Below are 19191 nucleotides of genomic sequence, written 5' to 3' on the forward strand. Positions count from 1 at the left end.
ATTCAACCAATCACTCACCGCGCCTTCCCAGGCTTTGAGGGATGAGGCAGACTCAATGCTCAGTATGTTTTTGTCTCTCACTTCTGCCACGCACAAATAAATGGAAATTTTGGGGCTTATTAAATATTTAAATATAGATAATGAATTTTACAGGTTTTTATTCATATCAGATCTGTTTTTTGGTGAAATTAGAACTAAATGACCCAATTCTAATTATAGTATCATTATGAAGTCACTATGGATAAGCGTCCGTTACTAAAAAGAAAAATATATAATAGTGGTTGACAATTCTGTAACATTTATTTTTCATGTGAAACATATTCTTTTATCTCTTATAGGTAGAGAGATGTCGTTCCTGGAGAACTTTAATTACGTTTTTTGGCGTTAAGCAATTACAGAATATCCCTTACCTCCTTCTGGCTTGTGGTGCCTCGTATTATGATGTTCTTTCTGCTACAGTAAGGCAGCTTACATATCAGTGCAACCAGTTGCATGAAACCAGTTGCACTGCAACAGACACGTAGGTTTCATTAGAGTTCCTCACATTGAGGTGACTAAAACTGTCTTTGGGTGCTGGTCGCATAATGATCATTTGCATTGTGGACACTCATTTATTAGAGAGAAAGGATGAATATACTGTGGGAAGTATCTTATTTTCATAAGGTATGATGAGCTAATGAACTCTTTTACTTACCTGTGTGCTATCATAACCTTTCTTCATTGCTAATAGGTTTTCTGTATTTTGCATCCTATTAAAAAATCTTTGGGCCCACCAAACAAACTACAGCACTGAAGATTTCTTTAGACATTCTGGAAATTTATTAAAATTTCACAGGGTCCAAATCCAGGTCTTGAGCAGCAACAAAACTCCTTCATTTAACATATTTTATGTACTGTATTATGGATGAACCCATGATTTTCTTTTTTTCCTTCTGCTGATAATCAAAGCAAAACTACATTATCTGCATCCAATGACATTGTTGAATCCATAAAATTCCAATGTGAGGACCTCAAGGCAACCAATTGTATGCAACTACTTGTGCGTGATCAATTTCATGCGGTTGGTTACGCCGATATGCGAGATGCCTAACTCTTAAATTACTTTATCTATCCCTCTTGCCTGATTGAGATATCATTCAGTGTCAGTGACTATTGAAATCAAAGAAAGTATCAGGAACAAGGCAACAGAACACAGATATATGCAATGTGACATATTTCACAGGGCAGTCTTGCCTTCTCTGATTTAGTAGCCTTTGGGGGGAAGGGGGCCTGTCCTGCTTCCTTTTACCTTATTTTTAAGTAATTTAAAACATTTCATTCCACTTCTGTTGAAAACTCAAACTCATGATAAAGATATTGAGGATCTACATACATATAATAGTTTTGGAATTTAACTTAGATAAGGATTTATCTTCATGTAATACAAAATTCATTGACTTGTCATACATTGCATAGATCATTATTTGATGAATTCACTAAAATGTTTGATCATGTAAAAACTAACTTTGCATCTTTCTTTACCTTACATGTAATTTTTTTTATGCTTTTATCCACAGGGAGAGGTAAGACAAAATGGCTCCTCCAACTCATGATTTTATGTAATTCAGTAAATCAGTGCCGTCAAACACACATGTCAACTTTTCAGGAAAGTAAGGTGTCGTAGATGTAGTTGAACTCACATCTGTAACTGAGATAAAACATAGCTCTGTGTTGATATAACAAGTGCTTGAATGTTTTACCTGTTTCATTGACAGGGATGTATATACATAACATTGTATTGGTATTGGCACTATCAGCTTTATTTTAAATTACTAACATCAGCATTAATGAAGCTCTCTCAGATACTTCTTAAACCTTTTTGCAACTTTCTCAGTACATCTAAAAAAAATTTCTTTAATGTGTTACTTATTATTTAATTATTAAAGCATTAATGTTACTGTTTATTTCCTAGATTTTTATTTATATACTCAGTCATATCATGGCCCACAAACACATAAGCTGCATTTAATATGATATCCTCCCTGGGCTTCTTCCTTTACTGAAAAAAAATAAAGCCTCCCCTGAGTGTTCTATGAAGACCCGGCATTTTTTTTTTGTATGGGTGGTCAGGATATGCAAGTATATGCACCATAGGGACCCAGTTGTTGAAACTATTTCCTCAAATACAAAAGTAATGATTTTTTAATGCACTGGTGTCCTGCAGGCTTTTTCACTTGGTGTTTGATGGCATGTACATGCTCACAGTATCACATTCATGCTCTCTGGGCAAAACAGTCAAGGCATTTGGAGACCCATTGAATTTGGGTTTTGTGCATATTATGTCTTCCCATGACAATTTCTTAATACAGCACATGCATTTCTAGCAAGGATGTATTGCTTTCATGAAAAAAAATGCTTTGGGTAGTTAGGACTGTTGATTTTTACAAGGAACACTGTAGTGTGCAAATCCCATGAAAGTAAGGCTGAGGCTCATGCTGTTGAAAGCACTCCATTTACTTGTTTGATGGATTAATTATCACATATGTTTTATTACCCTGGGACACAGGACAAATGTGGCATCTGAGTTACAATTCACCTTTCCCAGGTTTCTCCAGGTACCTATTTATCAACCAGCCTGAATGGGAGGCTATATGCTGGGTGGGCTGCATTCTGACTACCCAGGCCAGGATCGAACCTGGTCTGACAGAGTGGCTGCTAAGTGTGCCAACTATACTATACAACAAGGGCATAGGATATGGCCATCTAACACTAAACTCCTATACTGGTCACTTTATGCCCTATTCCATTCTTATTCAATACAGATTCGAAATGGCTCCTCCATACCTCCTTAATCTATCTGTTTATTTATATCCAATCCCCTGCTCCCTCACAGGAACATTTCAAGGGCTTAGCCAATTTTTCCTGTTCCAGCACTCCCTCTCTGCACACTCAATCCCTTGCCTGTTAACTCTTTCCCTCTCTTCAATACTCGTATACTGTATTAATCCATTTCATTGGTGGTCTTGTGAAACCTCCCTCAATCTTGCCCACATAGATATACTCTTTTCACAAAGTTGTCCTCATTGATTCTTGTCATGTTTGAATTACCTCAGCACCACGCTTCACCTATTCAACCAATTTTGCCACTGCACAAGCCACACCCCTTGTTGTTATCTCCTTAATCTCATTCCTTTTCAGAAGCTCCCCATAACCCCTCTTTATGCTGCAAGTGTCACTCTTTCTTTTCCCTTTTTTATTTTAACTTTTCCAAAAGAGAATTTTATTGTCGAGATATTTTGCTGATATATTTCTACCAAATTCATCATATATTTGCTCTTTACATTTTTTCTACCAATGCTATATTCTCATTTTAACCTCTTCAAGCACATCTCTTTGTAGGCAGAAGAGTCTCTACCTTCCTATTTTCTGATATGGGTGCCTTGCCCATTACAATATATACACATTTCTATGAAGAGTTTTCATTATAGAAACTCTGTCATCTGTCTATTCTCTCGCCCTCCACATCTTACAGTTACTCCTTCAAAATCAACATATATAGGCTACACATTTTTTATGCACTTATTTTCAGCTTATGACCTCAGTTTTTTTTTTTTATATCAATCACTGCATTAAATTTTACACACACACTTTACTTGCCATCACATTACCTCTGCTCACATAATATAACATGCAATAATTTTCATCTTGTTTCATGTGCTCTACCCTGATAACTTATTTCTACAGACAGTTAATTCCACCATAGTCACTCACACTCTGTAAACATAGACAACATGAGCATAAAAGTTTCACCTAAGTGTAGGCAATACATGAACTTTCAGCAAGTGATTACAAATTGTTTGATAGGACAACAGTTATATGGGAGAGGTTCATAATAGAACTTCAGTAAAACCTCACCATTTGCGCATTCACCATTTGCGCCCTCGCCATTTGTGCGGCCTTAATTTGCGGCCATCATTGCTTAATATAGGTTGATTTATATAGTGAAAGGATTATATAAAAATAGTAACTTTTTATATAGATATCTTAACCCTCTCGTGCACCATAAGTTTCCAATAAGTTTCTGTTCCACTCATCATACATTTCTCTGGCCCGACCGGCCTTTTTTTGCCGCCTCGATACTCTACATTCCTGGACGTATTTTACCCTCACAGATGTATCGTACCCCAATAAATTTGGTATCAGTGGCTTCATAAAGACTACTAGAACATGCCTAAATAAAAGCAGAGGAAAATATAATATATAAGCAATACAAACTCGTTTCAAGTCTCCGTATAGAGTATTGTAGACAATAAATCCGAAGTACCAACTCTTCCCCACTCGCTAGCTCGAAATTTTGTGGGCCAACTTTTTTAGCCGAATATATATTTCTAAGCGGAATTTAGTGAGGATTATATGGTATCCTCAAAATTCTCACATGCCTATTAGTTCCAGAGTTACACCGAGAAAACTGTATTATTTTCCTTTCCTGTCAGAGTAGGCTAACAAATAATACTCGCTCAAAGCTCCTCATCTACGCTCCTTAGAAAGGTTGTCATATGTTACCATTAAGAAACTTATCCCAACAAATGACGCTCCCAAATTTAACGCAGTTTCACCGAAAACTTAATTTTTAATCAATTTTTAAAACTTTTATGACGCATTTCGCGTCATCGTGTGCCAGGACCTTTTATCCTTTGATGACGCGAAACGCGTCATCGTGCGCGAGAGGGTTAAAATGGTTCTAGTACAAGATAGTCAACATATTGAAGCATTCATGTATGAATTTTTATGCAGATATATTAATTTTTGTGGTGTCAGGAAAGTTTTTCGTCGCGGCGCGTGAAATGAGTCAGATTCGACGAATGTTTGTAGCGAATTCTGGTCGAGCTCGAGCGAAAACTACTGAAGCTAGGAAGGCGTGCTTGGTGGCAAATGAAAGCTCTTTTATTACAGATTAATAATCAGAAAAAAATTGGAAAGCATTAAATAAATTTAAAAAATTATTGGCAAAAAACTAGGACGTGTCCAAATGGCGGCAAAAGGGCCGAAAAACAGGCTATTTTGTGACGGCTTGACGACGAATTTGGAATCGAGCTATCAAAAAATCCTTTGAGTTGGTCAAACTACATTGCCAGGAGGGGCTACATGCCAAATTACAGCCTTCTAGAGGCAATAGCAAGACCACACTAGACAAAAACGACAGTGTTTGAGTTTGTCAAAATCGCCCTCGACAAGGTTTACGTTCCGAACTTTAGTGACGAAACTACTGGGAGTAGGGAAATGTTATGCACCATATTGGATAGCACATTGGCAGGGCTAAATCATTTGTTACATAAGTCTTTTGAAATTCTCCAAAAAATGAGCGGGTTTCAAGGTTGGTAACTCAAAAATAGTTTTTTTCCAGCCTTTTTTTGTGAATTTATTAAATTTTTGACCCTTTCAAGACAGTTTTCGAGCATGTTCACTAATTAAAAAATGTTGCCCTTTCATTTTGCCGTCGATTGATACTTAAAACTTTTCTGTAGCCCAGTAATAAGGGAGTTATGGCGATTCGCACCAAAGTGGTTGATTTTCCAAAATTCGCGGCTTAATGACAAGAGCGCCGCAAAATCAAAAGAGTAAGCCATCCATTACTTGAGATGTCACTGGAAGGAGGCATGCATGGAGACTTGCTTTTTAGGAACTTATGGGCTTTGCATCATGGGGTGAGTGAGGTGACACCCCCCCTGGCGTATGCCCCTACAGATTGATTGACACCCACCAACTCTTCTTTCCTTAATTTGGTGGTCTGCCTCCTTTAAAGCAATGTTTTTTTTTTTTTTTTTTTTTATTTTTTTTTATTTTTTTTTTACGTGTACGCCTGTAGCGCCGGTAGGCTCTTGAGGGGCCTGGATGGTAGTCGGCCCCAGCCCGTCATGGCGCAGGCAAGTGTTTATAGTGGCGCCATCTTCTCTTGGCTCATGCTGCGCCCAGGAACTCCTTCTTGATTCACTTGGATGGTTTCCTCTAGAGTCTGGGTTGATGGGTGGTCTTCAGAACAGTATGTGGGTAATTTTAAGCCACTCGGCGGTGACTGAAGAATCCGAGGTGGTAGCGTGGGGATTCGAACTCGCGTCGTCCATCATGCGGTGAATGTGGGCCCAGCACGCTACCACTCAGCCACCTCTGCTAAGTTCCTTAGTAGGTGCCATAATAACAATATACGTAATACCACAATCACCACTAATACATAAAGTGGGTATTTCATGGGAACAATTTTGGTTGAGCAGGCCCTGTCCGTAAGCAAATGCTGACAGATGGGACTCTGCTCCTTAACCATAGGGGGTATTGGAGTGGACCAGGCTGGAGCTATTTTCTGGTTCTCAGGCAGCCCGCTCATGCTAGCCCGGGCGCCTCACTTCACCCTGATACGCCCGGCTGGTCCTTATGCTCCTCCCACCTCAATGACGTCATCAGCTTCAAACTCGCTCTTTCCTCTCTCTCTCTCTCTCTCTCTCTCTCTCTCTCTCTCTCTCTCTCTCTCTCTCTCTCTCTCTCTCTCTCTCTCTCTCTCTCTCTCTCTCTCTCTCTCTCTCTCTCTCTCTCTCTCCTTTTTTTATACTACTTTGAATATTGATAGGGACTTTGCATTCATCTTATTTATTCCTAGTTGGGTTCTGATTAAGTCTTTTGCCATCCAATGTTTTTGCTCTACTACTTGTGAGCACTTGTTATTCATTCACCTTCTGCCTTCCCTGTCTTTAAAACTGTTTAACATTACATGTAAACCTCCAATCGTACTTGTAACAACTGAGCAACTCTTACATTCATCTCATTCATCCAGGTGAGGTGAGGAAAGGAGGGAGGAAGGGTGAGGTGTGTATTTTTTGTAAATGCATTTTTGTTTTTCTGTGTAAAAATAACTATATTAAAACATAATATGACTGACAGAAATTAATCAACATCTTTTTCTACATGAAAGTAGGTGTACGGTCCTTGAAAGTCAAGACCAAGACCAAGATTGCCCAATGCCCATCAAACGTAGCATCCCCATGTGATTAGTGCATGTCATGTTCCCTCAGCAGCTCAGTGAAAGTTACCGCCCGGAGGTCTGGGTCCCGAGCAAAATCGTTCCCGTGAAATACCAGCTTAAGTGTGAAAAACAAGGCACGCTCATGGAGCAAGAAATGGCATATCACTGATCACTATGACAGCCAGGAGGTGAATGGCACCTACCCTTGAGCTGGCTGCTGACATCTAATGAATGTAATAACATCATGTAGCCACTGCACACGTCTGTCTAAAATCTTTCACCCACAAGACCATCATTGTATTTTTGCCATAAATATGTGGCACCTTGAAAAAGGTGCTGCTTATATTTGGTGAGTGCTGTATACCATAATAATTACCAAGAATTACCTGTCTGTTATCTTGTGACTACCATACCAAACTATTACCTGTCCATTACCACCCCATTTTGATTTTTGATGATGTAAAACATTCAAATAATGGTAAATTCATGCTTTGGACTTCATTTATTTTTTGATAATAACATTAATGGATTAATGAATTTTCTAATTTATTACTTTGATCATATGCACTTTGATGCAAGCATCAATATAAAGCCTCTTGATCTAACAATTACAAAAATATTGGTGTTTAAAGTTTCAAAAACTTCAAATGCATTTTGTAGGGTATCTAAAAAATATTGCTTACCCCATTCATATGGTGCCTCAACTTTATGGTAAAAAGGTCTCTTTATACCATATTTCATCAGTTAATAAGAGCACTGTTTCAAATAACTTACCAGTGGTGGTAAATGGGGACTAACTTTAAGCACAACAGCAGAACACAGTTGGTGGGCTTATTATACAACTGTAGCTCATTTGACACCCTAGCTAAACCCCTCACACCATATGTGCTCAGTCTCTGATCTGCAATACATGTTCTGAAGATGCAGAGCAATTTTCTTATTCTTTTATTGGGGGGAAAAAAGGTCTTACTCACTGGCAAGTATGGTGGTAATTAGTTTTGAATAATAGGGTGGGATACTGGGAATAATAATTTAATTGAATCAAATATAAATTTTTGCATTATATTTCTCTTTCCTGGCCTTCCTGCTTCCTGTCTCACATGTATGTACTACATTTTTCTATGCTCTTGCAAACTTTCATAATCTTAGAGCCTTCAAATAATAAATAGAATAATAATAAATAGAATAATAATAAATAGAATAATAATATGTATTTCTTTTATGAACTTAGTTACTTCAATAACTATGCACACTATTATGATTTTTATAGTTAATCTAGTTTGTAGTGCTCATTCCTTCACACATTTTAAATTAAGTATAATGTCCCATTTTAGTTACTTTGAAACTTTGCTTGAATAAAATTTTACTCTGCCAGAAAGTATATTGTGATTACACAGCATAGTGCTATAGGTTTAGCCTGTTGTCTCAGGTATATTAATCTCCTAATAATTAAGAACATAACAATTATAAATTGTCATTATTTCAACTTTTTAACAAACTGAACAAAAAAATTGTTTTTTTTCATGTGGACACGTTGGAAGAATGCATGGAAGAGTTATTTCCAACTGAAAAGGCTTTGTGAATAGCATGATGTATTACATTTATTGTGCAACAAGTGGGCTTAATTTGTCTATGTAGTGTACTATAGTGCAGTATAGCGAGTAATATATATATATATATATATATATATATATATATATATATATATATATATATATATATATATATATATATATATATATATATATATATATATACACACATACAGTCAAACCTCGGTTTACGAGTGCCTTAGTTTACGAGTGTTTTAATTTATGAATAAAATTATCCCACAAAAAATGGCTTGGTTTATGAGCGGTGACTTGGTATACAAGCATCCTGTTCCATTTTTTTTTTTTCCATTTGTTGCCACCCCCCGGGTGCGGACACATGCTATATGGAGGCCATCAAGGTCAGACATTTACATCCCTTCGAGTAGGGACCACAAACCCTTGCCGGGTGATGGCTTGTGAAGGGGAGGGGAGGATGTCGATTGACTGATTTTATCAGCTTACGACAGCCTAGCCGACCAAGTTGGTCTTTCGACAAGGACTGGTGTGTCTCTTTGTACAAGTCGAAGACGTGAGTGTGGGTTACCTTTGTTCGCCGCAAGACGAGAGTGCTCAGAGCAGAAAACAATGGGAATAGAGTCTCAGTTAGGGCTGCCACCTTGATCTAAAAAAAATAATCCCACTTTCCAATATAACAAATCCATATTTTAAGGAACAGATGACAACCCTAAAATTTCTCTGGCCTGCCATGACTGACAGCTGTTGCCTGCTGTTGGTGAAGGGAAGAGGAAGGGGGGAGAGACGTTACAATGCGTATTTTACACGTATTTCAGGACAACCCTTGACAAACAATTTCATGGAGTGGTTTTTTGGTTCACCAAAAAATGCGCTCACTACAGTTTTAAAATACTGAGTTTTATCTGCTTAACCATTCAGACAGGCAAATACAGAACATATGGCATTCTGTATTTTAAGGAAAGGGTGCCAAGTTTGCAACTCTATGTCGTTTTCTGGCAATACTTATATGGCCTTCTTGAACGACCCCGCCATTCATGAGACTGTTTTTCACCTCCCTCCCGTAATCTGCCGGAGTGCTCTATCTTGTCCATATGATTGGATGAACCAACACTATTACTCATTTTGTCACTCATCAAGGACAACAGGTGTTAATTTAGTCATAGTTACGGGATCTACAGTTCATTAGGAGTATTTCAGTAGTTGCGTCATTGCATGTGACGGAGTTTCTTAAAATGGCCCTTTTCTCTACAAAATATTTACAAATGGCATTGTTTCACTTTCTTGTTTCTAACGATGACAATGATGTTTTCATACCGGGAAGTTCTTACTTATCCTAGAGTGATGCTCTGAAATGGTCTGTGGTGTAACAGTAACACAACAGTAACCTTATGAACTCTATATCCATCCCCACCTGCCTGGTTTACCCACAGGAAGCTCAGGAAATTGTCATCGCCATAGGCCTATGGAGGTGCGGTCAGCAAGACAGTGGCCGTACCCAGCCCCGCCGCAGCTTGCGCAGGACCCCCAATTCTTGGCAAGAATTGGGGGGAATTCTTGAAAAATCTGATGTGCCAGAACAAGAAACGCAAGAATTTTGTAAGAATTTGGGATAATTCTTGCTTGGGCTGGGGTAATTCTTGACCGCCAGTTGACGGCTCTGTAAAGTCTCAGTTCGCGTTGTAAACTCGTAGAAATAGTATCCGTGTGCTCGTGTCATGTTTTCAGCACTACAGTGTGAGTTCTTTGTGCTTTAACAATGTCCCTCAGAAAGATGGTTAAAAGGGATGGTGGTGCAAAGAGGAAAACAGGAACTGTGGATACTATGCTCTCAACAGGAATGTGGGGGCGAGCCTTGGCGGCTTATATGCCCTCTTGGATGTGACTGACTCCCGTTCACCCTCCATCTTGGATGATACGTCGGGTTAACTTCACATTGGTGGTCGAACGTAGTAGGGAAACTGCGGCTGCTAAACCCTGGTGCGAACTCTACACCTCGAGCGTAGTTAGCGGTTGCGGGAGTCTCCGTAACAACCGTAACACACAGATTTGTGTTTCATATTATATATCATTGCTATTTGTTAATAGAATTAGAGTAATTCTGTAAAAAAATAACATGAAAAATGAATTTCATATAAAAAAAAAATTGAGATATGGGACGCATTAATGGGATTTGCATTAATTTCATTGGGGAAGTTCTTTTTGGTTTACGAGTGTTTTGGTGTGCAAGCAAAATTCTGGAATGAATTAAACTCGTAAACTGAGGCTTGACTGTGTATATATATATATATATATATATATATATATATATATATATATATATATATATATATATATATATATATATATATATATATATATATATATATATATATATATATATATATATATATATATATATATATATATATATATATATATATATATATATATATATATATATATATATATATATATATATATATATATATATATATATATATATATATATATATATATATAGATATATATATATATATATATATATATATATATATATATATATATATATATATATCCATAAAAAGTAGTGGCAATAAAGATATAAATAAAACAAAATATTAATTGCAGTTGAGCATTGCTGAATTAATATTATGTACCTTACCTTAACTATAAAATAAATATGGCATCATTTTATCACTGACCATCTGTTTTGTTGATCATAAAAAGGAATAAACATTCTTGTGATATATTACTTATTGTTGCAGCTGGAGGTGTCCCTGGATGCTCTGCTGCTGCTGTCTAAACTGGAGTATGCCATGGGGGACTATGAAGGGGCTCTGGGCCGCCTTTCAGCTGCTGGCCTTGACCAACTTACTGAGAAGAGTCTGCCGACCCGCTCCCTTAGAATTGTTGCCGAGTCTTATGCCATAAAGGGTAAGAGGATATTGTCCAACATTCATGAATCTCTACTTATATATAAATATATTATTAAAGTATCAATTTATGTTATTGTGTATATAGTTTCATTTAAGTGTGTTTTGAATATCACTTCTACTAATATTGGTTAATGCTGCTTTCTGTGAAGATGTAGTTTGTCTGCCTTTTCCTTTCTATTTAAAGTATATTGGCAGTATATAGCTTAAGACTTGATACCTCTTTAGTGTACAATACTGTAAGACTGAGAGCCTTTACTTAAACTTATAAGAATACGCAGCACCATATGTTATTAAGATTGTATTTTTGTAAGTATTAGTTTTAAGGATTTAGAGTTTGTATTTTACAAGTACTATAAGTTGTGTTATAAGTGTAAGGATGTTTAGAGACAAGTTTTAAGTATAGTAACTCTTCATTTCTGATATGTAATCTCTTCAGGACTATGCTCAGCGCTTCAACCCAGAAACAGCAAGTATTATTTTGCTGGAAATAAACCTATACTAGCTCACAGTCAAGGCTGTTCTCCCTTACATGATGTTTTTGATAGTTTGTGTGGGGCATAGGAGAACATGCTTTATAGAAAACTCACTCTTAGGATCCCCTTGCTTAATTGTCTGTTACTTGCACACCAACACCAGCCCTGTAGGTGTCTGGGTAGATGAAAGTTTGGTGTTGACATCATACCTGCTTTTTGATGAGTACACAAATCAAAATTTATGATGCAGAGAGAACATGCATAAAAGTGGGAAATTTTAGCAAAGTAAATACATAATATAAACTGCATGTCGTCCACTTAAAGTAGAAGACAACAAATGGAGTTTCTTGTTTTCTGTGTCAGTAATTGTTTAAATGATACCCTCCAAAAAAAACAAATGAGTTATATAAATTGCCTTTTTTAATTCAGAATGTGCATATATATTTTCTGGGTATGAATACACAGTGCAAATTTTGTCTTACAAATTTCACAGTTTGAAGAGAATGTGAAAATACTCCTGCATTTTTTTAATATGAAGATCAAGATTTTGAAACCTGTGATGGCAGGCTTGGTGTGCATGAATAGTGTTGTTGACTAACCACAAGGGGGTCAGAGCATGAGGTGTTTCAGATTGCTATTGAGAACTGAGAGAACTCTGTAGTGAATTACTGTTGTGTCAAGCAGTGGTAGCATGTTTTTACAGGGTTTTACGTATTCATGTATGTCTGTGTGTGTGTGTGTGTGTGTATTTACCATGTATTTACCTAGTTGTGATATACAGGAAACAAGCTACATTTGTGGGGTCTCATATCTAATTCTCAGATGGTCAAATTTAGCATTAAACTCACTTAAGTTTTGAGATTGGACAACCTCTTTGTCTAGACTGTCCCACTGCTCATTGCATTATTATCTCATTATCCATTCAAAGTCAGATCTTCACGTAATATCTTATGAGGTTAGATGGTTAATGATATGCTTCCAACTATTTATGTCAATTGCCCCAACCTTTCCAATGCCCAGTACTGCCAAATCCTCTTCAGTACACTGTCTCCATGTCTTCCTTGGCCTTTCTGGTGGGCAGTGACGTGACAACTCCACCCCAACAGATTTCCCCAATGCCTCACCCGACTCTCTCCTCTTCATGTGCCCAAACCACCTCACTCTCCTTTCTCTCAGCACTGTACTCCACATCTTACCACCTCTTTACTGGACACCTCATCTCCATGTGATCCCAGCTATATACCTCAACATACCTTCAGAATACATACCTTCATTACTTTCTCTATCTCATTCTGACACACCACATGCACCTCTCATATAGTTCATCACTGTGCTACATTGCAGATCCATATCTTTGATGCATATGACAGAATTGGGAGAATAATGCCATTTCATATACATATACTCTTCTTTACCCCTAAGCTCACATTTTTCACAATTCTCAGCTGTGCCTGTTATCTGTCAGACTTTCACTTCTTTCTCCCTCACCTCTCCCTTGGAGCTGTTTCTATCTACTTAAATTTAATCACTTCCTCCATCCTCTCTTCTTACAACCAGACCTTACACTCTTGCCTGCTCTCTTACCAAACTTTGTATGGATTTGTAAAATCAATAATCTGCTCTCTTTCCTTCCTTAATACCATAACCTTTGCCAAAATTCATGTTCAACTTTCTCCTCATACACACCCTGTCAAATTCATCCACAATCTTCTGCAGCATCAAGTTACTTTCTGCTAACAACATTATACATCTGCAAATAGGCCTGTCACCACTGACTGCTGTGTAGCCTTCAGTTTAACTTTCCTACTTTGGCTCTCATTTATCTCTCCCCTCACTCCTGAAATAAAAAAGAGGAAAAGGTGAATATTACATGAAACATGATATTATCCTTTCCTCGTTTTCTTGCCTTAACTCTTGGAAAAGTGCATTTTTGACTCCATTATCCCCTACCCCTAATTGGTCTGGTCTGAGTTGGCTAGTCTTGTAAAATCAGAGCCCACCTACCAGAGCTGGCATTCTTCCATTCCATGCTGCAGAAGGTTGTGGTCATTATATACCAAAATTCATTTTTTAATGTTTAGGTACACTTGAGACTTTATGAGGTGTAGGGACACTGCTAGGGCCTCCTTCTTTACAACTCTGTATTTTGTCTGAAATGGAGAAGTTTCTGAGGCATGCATGCCACTAAAGGTAGTGTCCCCTCTAATTCTTGACACAGCACTCCTCCAATTCCCACATTTATGGCACTGAAACACATGACAAATGACTGGAGCTGAAGTTTAGGCTGCCCTCAGCCCCATGAAAATCTAACACTTCTGACTATTCAACTGGCCATCCATGCTCAAGAGAACAGTGAGAGGAGCAGCCATCTGTGCAAAGTTTTTGATGAGTCATTGGTCATGAAACTCAGTTATTTTGAGCACCTTTGCCTCAATATGCCTTATGCCTCCCATTCCCACACTGTTAATAATGCATGTGAGTGTAGGCTGGGTGAAGTCACATTTTTTAGATTTATGGTAAAAATTAGCTTGAACAAGCTTTTTGAAAATAGCACACAAACTACTCAGGTGCCCTTCCCATGTCTCTTAAGTACTGTACAATGAGATCATCAATTCAGGCCCTTACCATTGCTGTCTCGATATAGAGAAGGCCTGACAGCTTGCCGGATTCTTTGCCAATGAGTCATCCAAGTAAAGCCGAGTATGTCCCGCGCTCTCCAACTAAAATGTTATTTTTTTGTGTTTTAATGCATATTTTTGTGTTAAATATAGTTTTTTCTTTGATAAATAAATGTTTCCCAACATCAATATCTTATTAACATCATCAAATTAGACCTATAATAGAGGAAAATAAATAAGATATTGTATAAGGAGACGGAGAAATAGTTACAATTTTTTTTTTATATAAATACATTGATAGCCGTAACTGAGTAGACTCCTATTATTTTGATTTGTCATCGTTTCTAAATATCTCTCTTTGACATTCATAACGCTGTCGTTACAATTACTATATTCAACAAGCCGATCCTCCATCCCTATGCTATTATAGGCAACTCAGTCACCTGCTATCTGGCAACTACAAATTACATAGAGGTACTATAGAGTGCACCACCGCTGCATGGTGAAGCCATCACTCCAGCCACTCCATCATCATCATCATTTCATCGACACCTGCTCCTAGGAGCTCCCACCAGGGGATGGCCACGGCAGAAGAGCTTCCAACTTTCTCTATCCAGACACTCCCTCCTTGCCTGCTCAAAGATTCTCAAAGATCTTTCCCCCCTCTCCCTAATGTACTCTTGCACCCTATCCCTCCATTTCACTGGAGGTTGTCCTCTAGCATTCCCTCCCTCTGTCTCACTCACATACACCCTTCATTCGCTCCATGTGGCCAAACCACTTTAAAGTCTGTCGCTTCACTTCTTCCACCACTCCACACTTCTTTCCTTCACCCCTTTGACACATTCCAAAACGCTCGTACACACTTTCATTACTCATTCCATCCATTCTACTCACACCACAAGCACTCCTCAAATAACTCATTTCCACTGCCTGCACTCTAGACCTCTGACTTTTATTCCAGGCCCACATTTCACTTGCATATGTGAGGGTTGGTACTATTATTGTATTTCTCAAATCTCTCTTTACCTACATGCTCACACTTCTGCCATTCATGATTCGTCCCAAAGACCCTACCACCCTTCTTCCTTGCAATGCCCTTTCTGTTATATCTTCCTCCATACCACCATGCTTACACATAACTGATCCAAGATACTTAAACTCATTGACCTCCTCCATTTCTTCACCATTCAAAATTATTTTGCATTCTTTTTCACATTCAATTCCCACTCTATATGGGTATACAAAATCTACAACCTCACTTCTACTTCGCTCACAAACCATCACTTTACTTTTGTTGACATTTATTTTCAGCTTTCTCCTATTACATACACTATCAAAAACACTGACCAAATTTTGTAGGTCACTTTCATTTTCTGCAATGAGCACCGTGTCATCGGCAAACAGTATCGAATTCAGTACCCACTTCCTTCCCTCAGCGAACATTTTTACTCCAACTTCCCCAACTTTGCCCTTCATTTCTCTAATAACACCATCCATATAAATATTGAATAACCATGGTGACATGACACACCCTTGTCTTAAGCCCACTTTTATCTCAAAATGTTCACTTGTTTCTCCAGTAATTTTGACACATGCAGATGCATCCTCATGGAAAGACTTTATTGCACTAAGCAGTTTTCCTCCCACACCATAAATCTTTAAAACATCCCACAATGCAATCCAATCGACTCTGTCATAAGCTTTTTCCAAATCCATGAAGGCAGCGTATAGTTTCTTTCCTTTTGCTAATATTTTTTCTACTACCATCCTGAAGGCAAATATCTGATCCACACATCCCCTTCCCATCCTGAAGCCTTCTTGTTCTTCACTGATTTTCTCTTCTGTAAGTCTTTGCACCCTCTCTATTATGACTTTTCCATATACCTTTCCGGGTATACTCAGGAGACTTATACCTCTATAGCTCCTACATTCCCCTCTCCTGCCCTTCCCCTTGTTAACTGGGACAATGATGGCTTTTGTCCAGTTTGGTGGCACCCCCCCCCCCCCCCCCCTCCCATGCTACCTCACATATCTTGACCATTCATTTAACAACTACATCTCCTCCACACTTCAACATTTCTGCTGTGATTCCATCATTTCCCGCTGCCTTTCCATTTTTTAATCTTTTTATTGCCTGATTTACTTCTTCATATGTTATACTTCTTTCTTTATATACTCCTCCTCTACCTCTACTCAAAACTGCTGCTGTTACAGCTGCTGGACGTCCATCCTCAAAATTCATTAAGTTTTTGAAATATTCTCTCCATCTCTCTTTCACAGCTTCCCCGTCTTTCAACATCTTTCCATTCTCATCCATAACTTCATTTATTTTACATTCCACTATGTTAGAAAGACAGATCGGGACCGTGAGGGATATGACATGGTTAAACTTACCCAGGAAAACTGAGCGAGTGAGAGAGAGAGAGAGAGAGAGAGAGAGAGAGAGAGAGAGAGAGAGATTAAAGGTCAGTTTATACCACCTGCTTATCTTTGCACTGGCATCATCCAAATCTGTCCACACATCCCCTCAATCCATAGCTGACCTTTTCACATACGCACTCCTGCATGTCTATTGCATATTGGTTAGAAGAGAGGATTTAATAAACACAGCTACATACAAAGACAAATTTACTCTTTCATTAAGTTGTTCAGTTAATAAAATACTTGGAATAACCTTTCTTAACAATGCTTACGCATGGCAGTGGTTTACATGTTTAGCCTGAAATCATAGACATAAATACACATAAGCATGTTTCTTTATGATGCTAAAATACAAAGGAGGATAAAAAGAGTACCTATATCATACATAAATATGTTAATACAGTAAAAACTGACAGATGGATTCCAAGCTGAAGAGGGCAGAAGGGCTGGTGAACTGCAACACTACGCCGTGGCTATGATGTCATCATTAATATGCGACAATCTCAGTCTCACATCTCCAAGCCATATATTATAAATGTAAACTATTTCATTGCTATTATACGATTATATCTCTTTAAGAAATATAACGATAAAATATATCAAGTTAACACTGAAATCCATGTGGTCATTATATGAGTAAATAATTTGTCCCAGGAACGGAGATGGTAGAAAAAGGATTGTAGCAGCCCCCTCACTCCTCACTCGTAGTTGCCAGATAGCAGGTGACTGAGTTGCCTAGTATCGGGATGGAGGATCAGCTTGTTGAATACAGTAATTGTAACTTCAGCGTTATGAATGTCAAAAAGAGATATTTAGAAACGGTGACAAATCAAAATAATAGGAGTACCCAGTTACAACTGTCAATGTATTTATATATTTTTTGTGTGAATATTTCTCCCTCCTTATACTATATCTTATTTATTCTCCTCTATTTAATGTCTTATTTGATGATGTATATAATATATTAATGTTGGAAAACCTTTATTTATCACAGAAAAATATATTTTCCACAAAGACATGCATTAAAACACACACAAAAAATAACATTTTATTTGGAGAGCATGGGACACACTCAGCCTTACTTGGATGACTAATACTTTGAGCTGTCAGGCCTTCCCTATATCGAGATGGCAATGCCCTTACCTACTTCATTCCACTCACCACCCAGTTTGCCAACCACTGGAATGGACTAGCGGCATTGTGTGTCTCAAACTGCATAATCGCATATTTAAAAAGGCCATCCGAAGTGATGAAAGCAGATGCTTCTCTCAGTTGCATTCTGAGTGGCACTTGGTAAAATCCCTTCAGCAGGTCTACTTTTGAGAAAACTTTGCTTCTTCCACAGCATTCAAGGTGTCATATATTCTTGGGATAGAGTTTGGATCTGGCAGTGTAACATGGTTCCGTGGGTAGTCTGTATGCATTCACAGCCTCATGGTCCTACTGCCTTTTGAAACTAGGAAGCAGGAAGACGGTCACATACTATAGTCTGTTTCACTAAGATATTATAGGCGGCCACACCCCCTCATGCTCTTCAAATTTGACTGGCCAAGTGGCAGCCGATCACCGCACTGGAAAAGTTTAGTCTGCTTGGCCCAGGAAGCTTGCTCTGTGCTCACACTGCCTTGCAGTGCTATGGGATGTATAAAAAATATGTTAACACCTCAATATCACCATGATATATTAACTTAATGCAATTTCACCATTGAACATGTACTTGTACATGTCAAAGATTATGATGAGACAAAAAACATAGCCATAAGTACACTATTAACTTGAATATAGATAGAAATATAAACTTTTTTATCGTATAAAAAACTCTTCATTCATCACAATATCTACGAGTAAAAATAATTTGTCATTTTGTGTAAAAGAATGAATGCTATAGATAATGACTCAAGAATGGCAATGCTACTAAGAAAATACAGGTAGGCCTTGTAGTATTCCAGATGATATTTGAAAACTAAGAATATAGCACAGAGTCATGATGCTAGGGGCCAAGGCAGAAGCAAACTGATGGGTTCTGCCCAGTGATTGGCTGCCATAGAGCTGATCAAAATCAAGAGAGAAAAAGAGGTGTGGCTGCCTGTAATATCCTAGTGAAACAGACTATAGTGATTAGAACTGCCAGGCCAGGATGAAGCCAGTAGTCAGTCTCAGCCTTCATTTTAGCCCTTTTCAGTAAGGGTTCTCGTATACTGG

At 38.0% G+C, this 19191-nt stretch overlaps 1 protein-coding gene across 2 annotated transcripts in view; it reads left to right on the forward strand.

The window, feature by feature from the left end:
• LOC127009399 (tetratricopeptide repeat protein 7B-like) overlaps positions 1-19191 on the forward strand; it is a 60080-nt gene that overhangs the window by 14935 nt on the left and 25954 nt on the right. The window contains exons 3-4 of one of the 2 annotated variants that reach the window (XM_050882468.1): positions 11304-11472; positions 11911-11940. In XM_050882468.1, the coding sequence (XP_050738425.1) occupies positions 11304-11472; positions 11911-11940 (199 nt within the window). The remainder of the gene's footprint in view (positions 1-11303; positions 11473-11910; positions 11941-19191) is intronic. The other variant, XM_050882469.1, reaches the window with a different exon arrangement.

The sequence above is a fragment of the Eriocheir sinensis genome, chromosome 40, assembly GCF_024679095.1.
Source record: "Eriocheir sinensis breed Jianghai 21 chromosome 40, ASM2467909v1, whole genome shotgun sequence".
Classification (NCBI taxonomy): Eukaryota; Metazoa; Arthropoda; class Malacostraca; order Decapoda; family Varunidae; genus Eriocheir; species Eriocheir sinensis.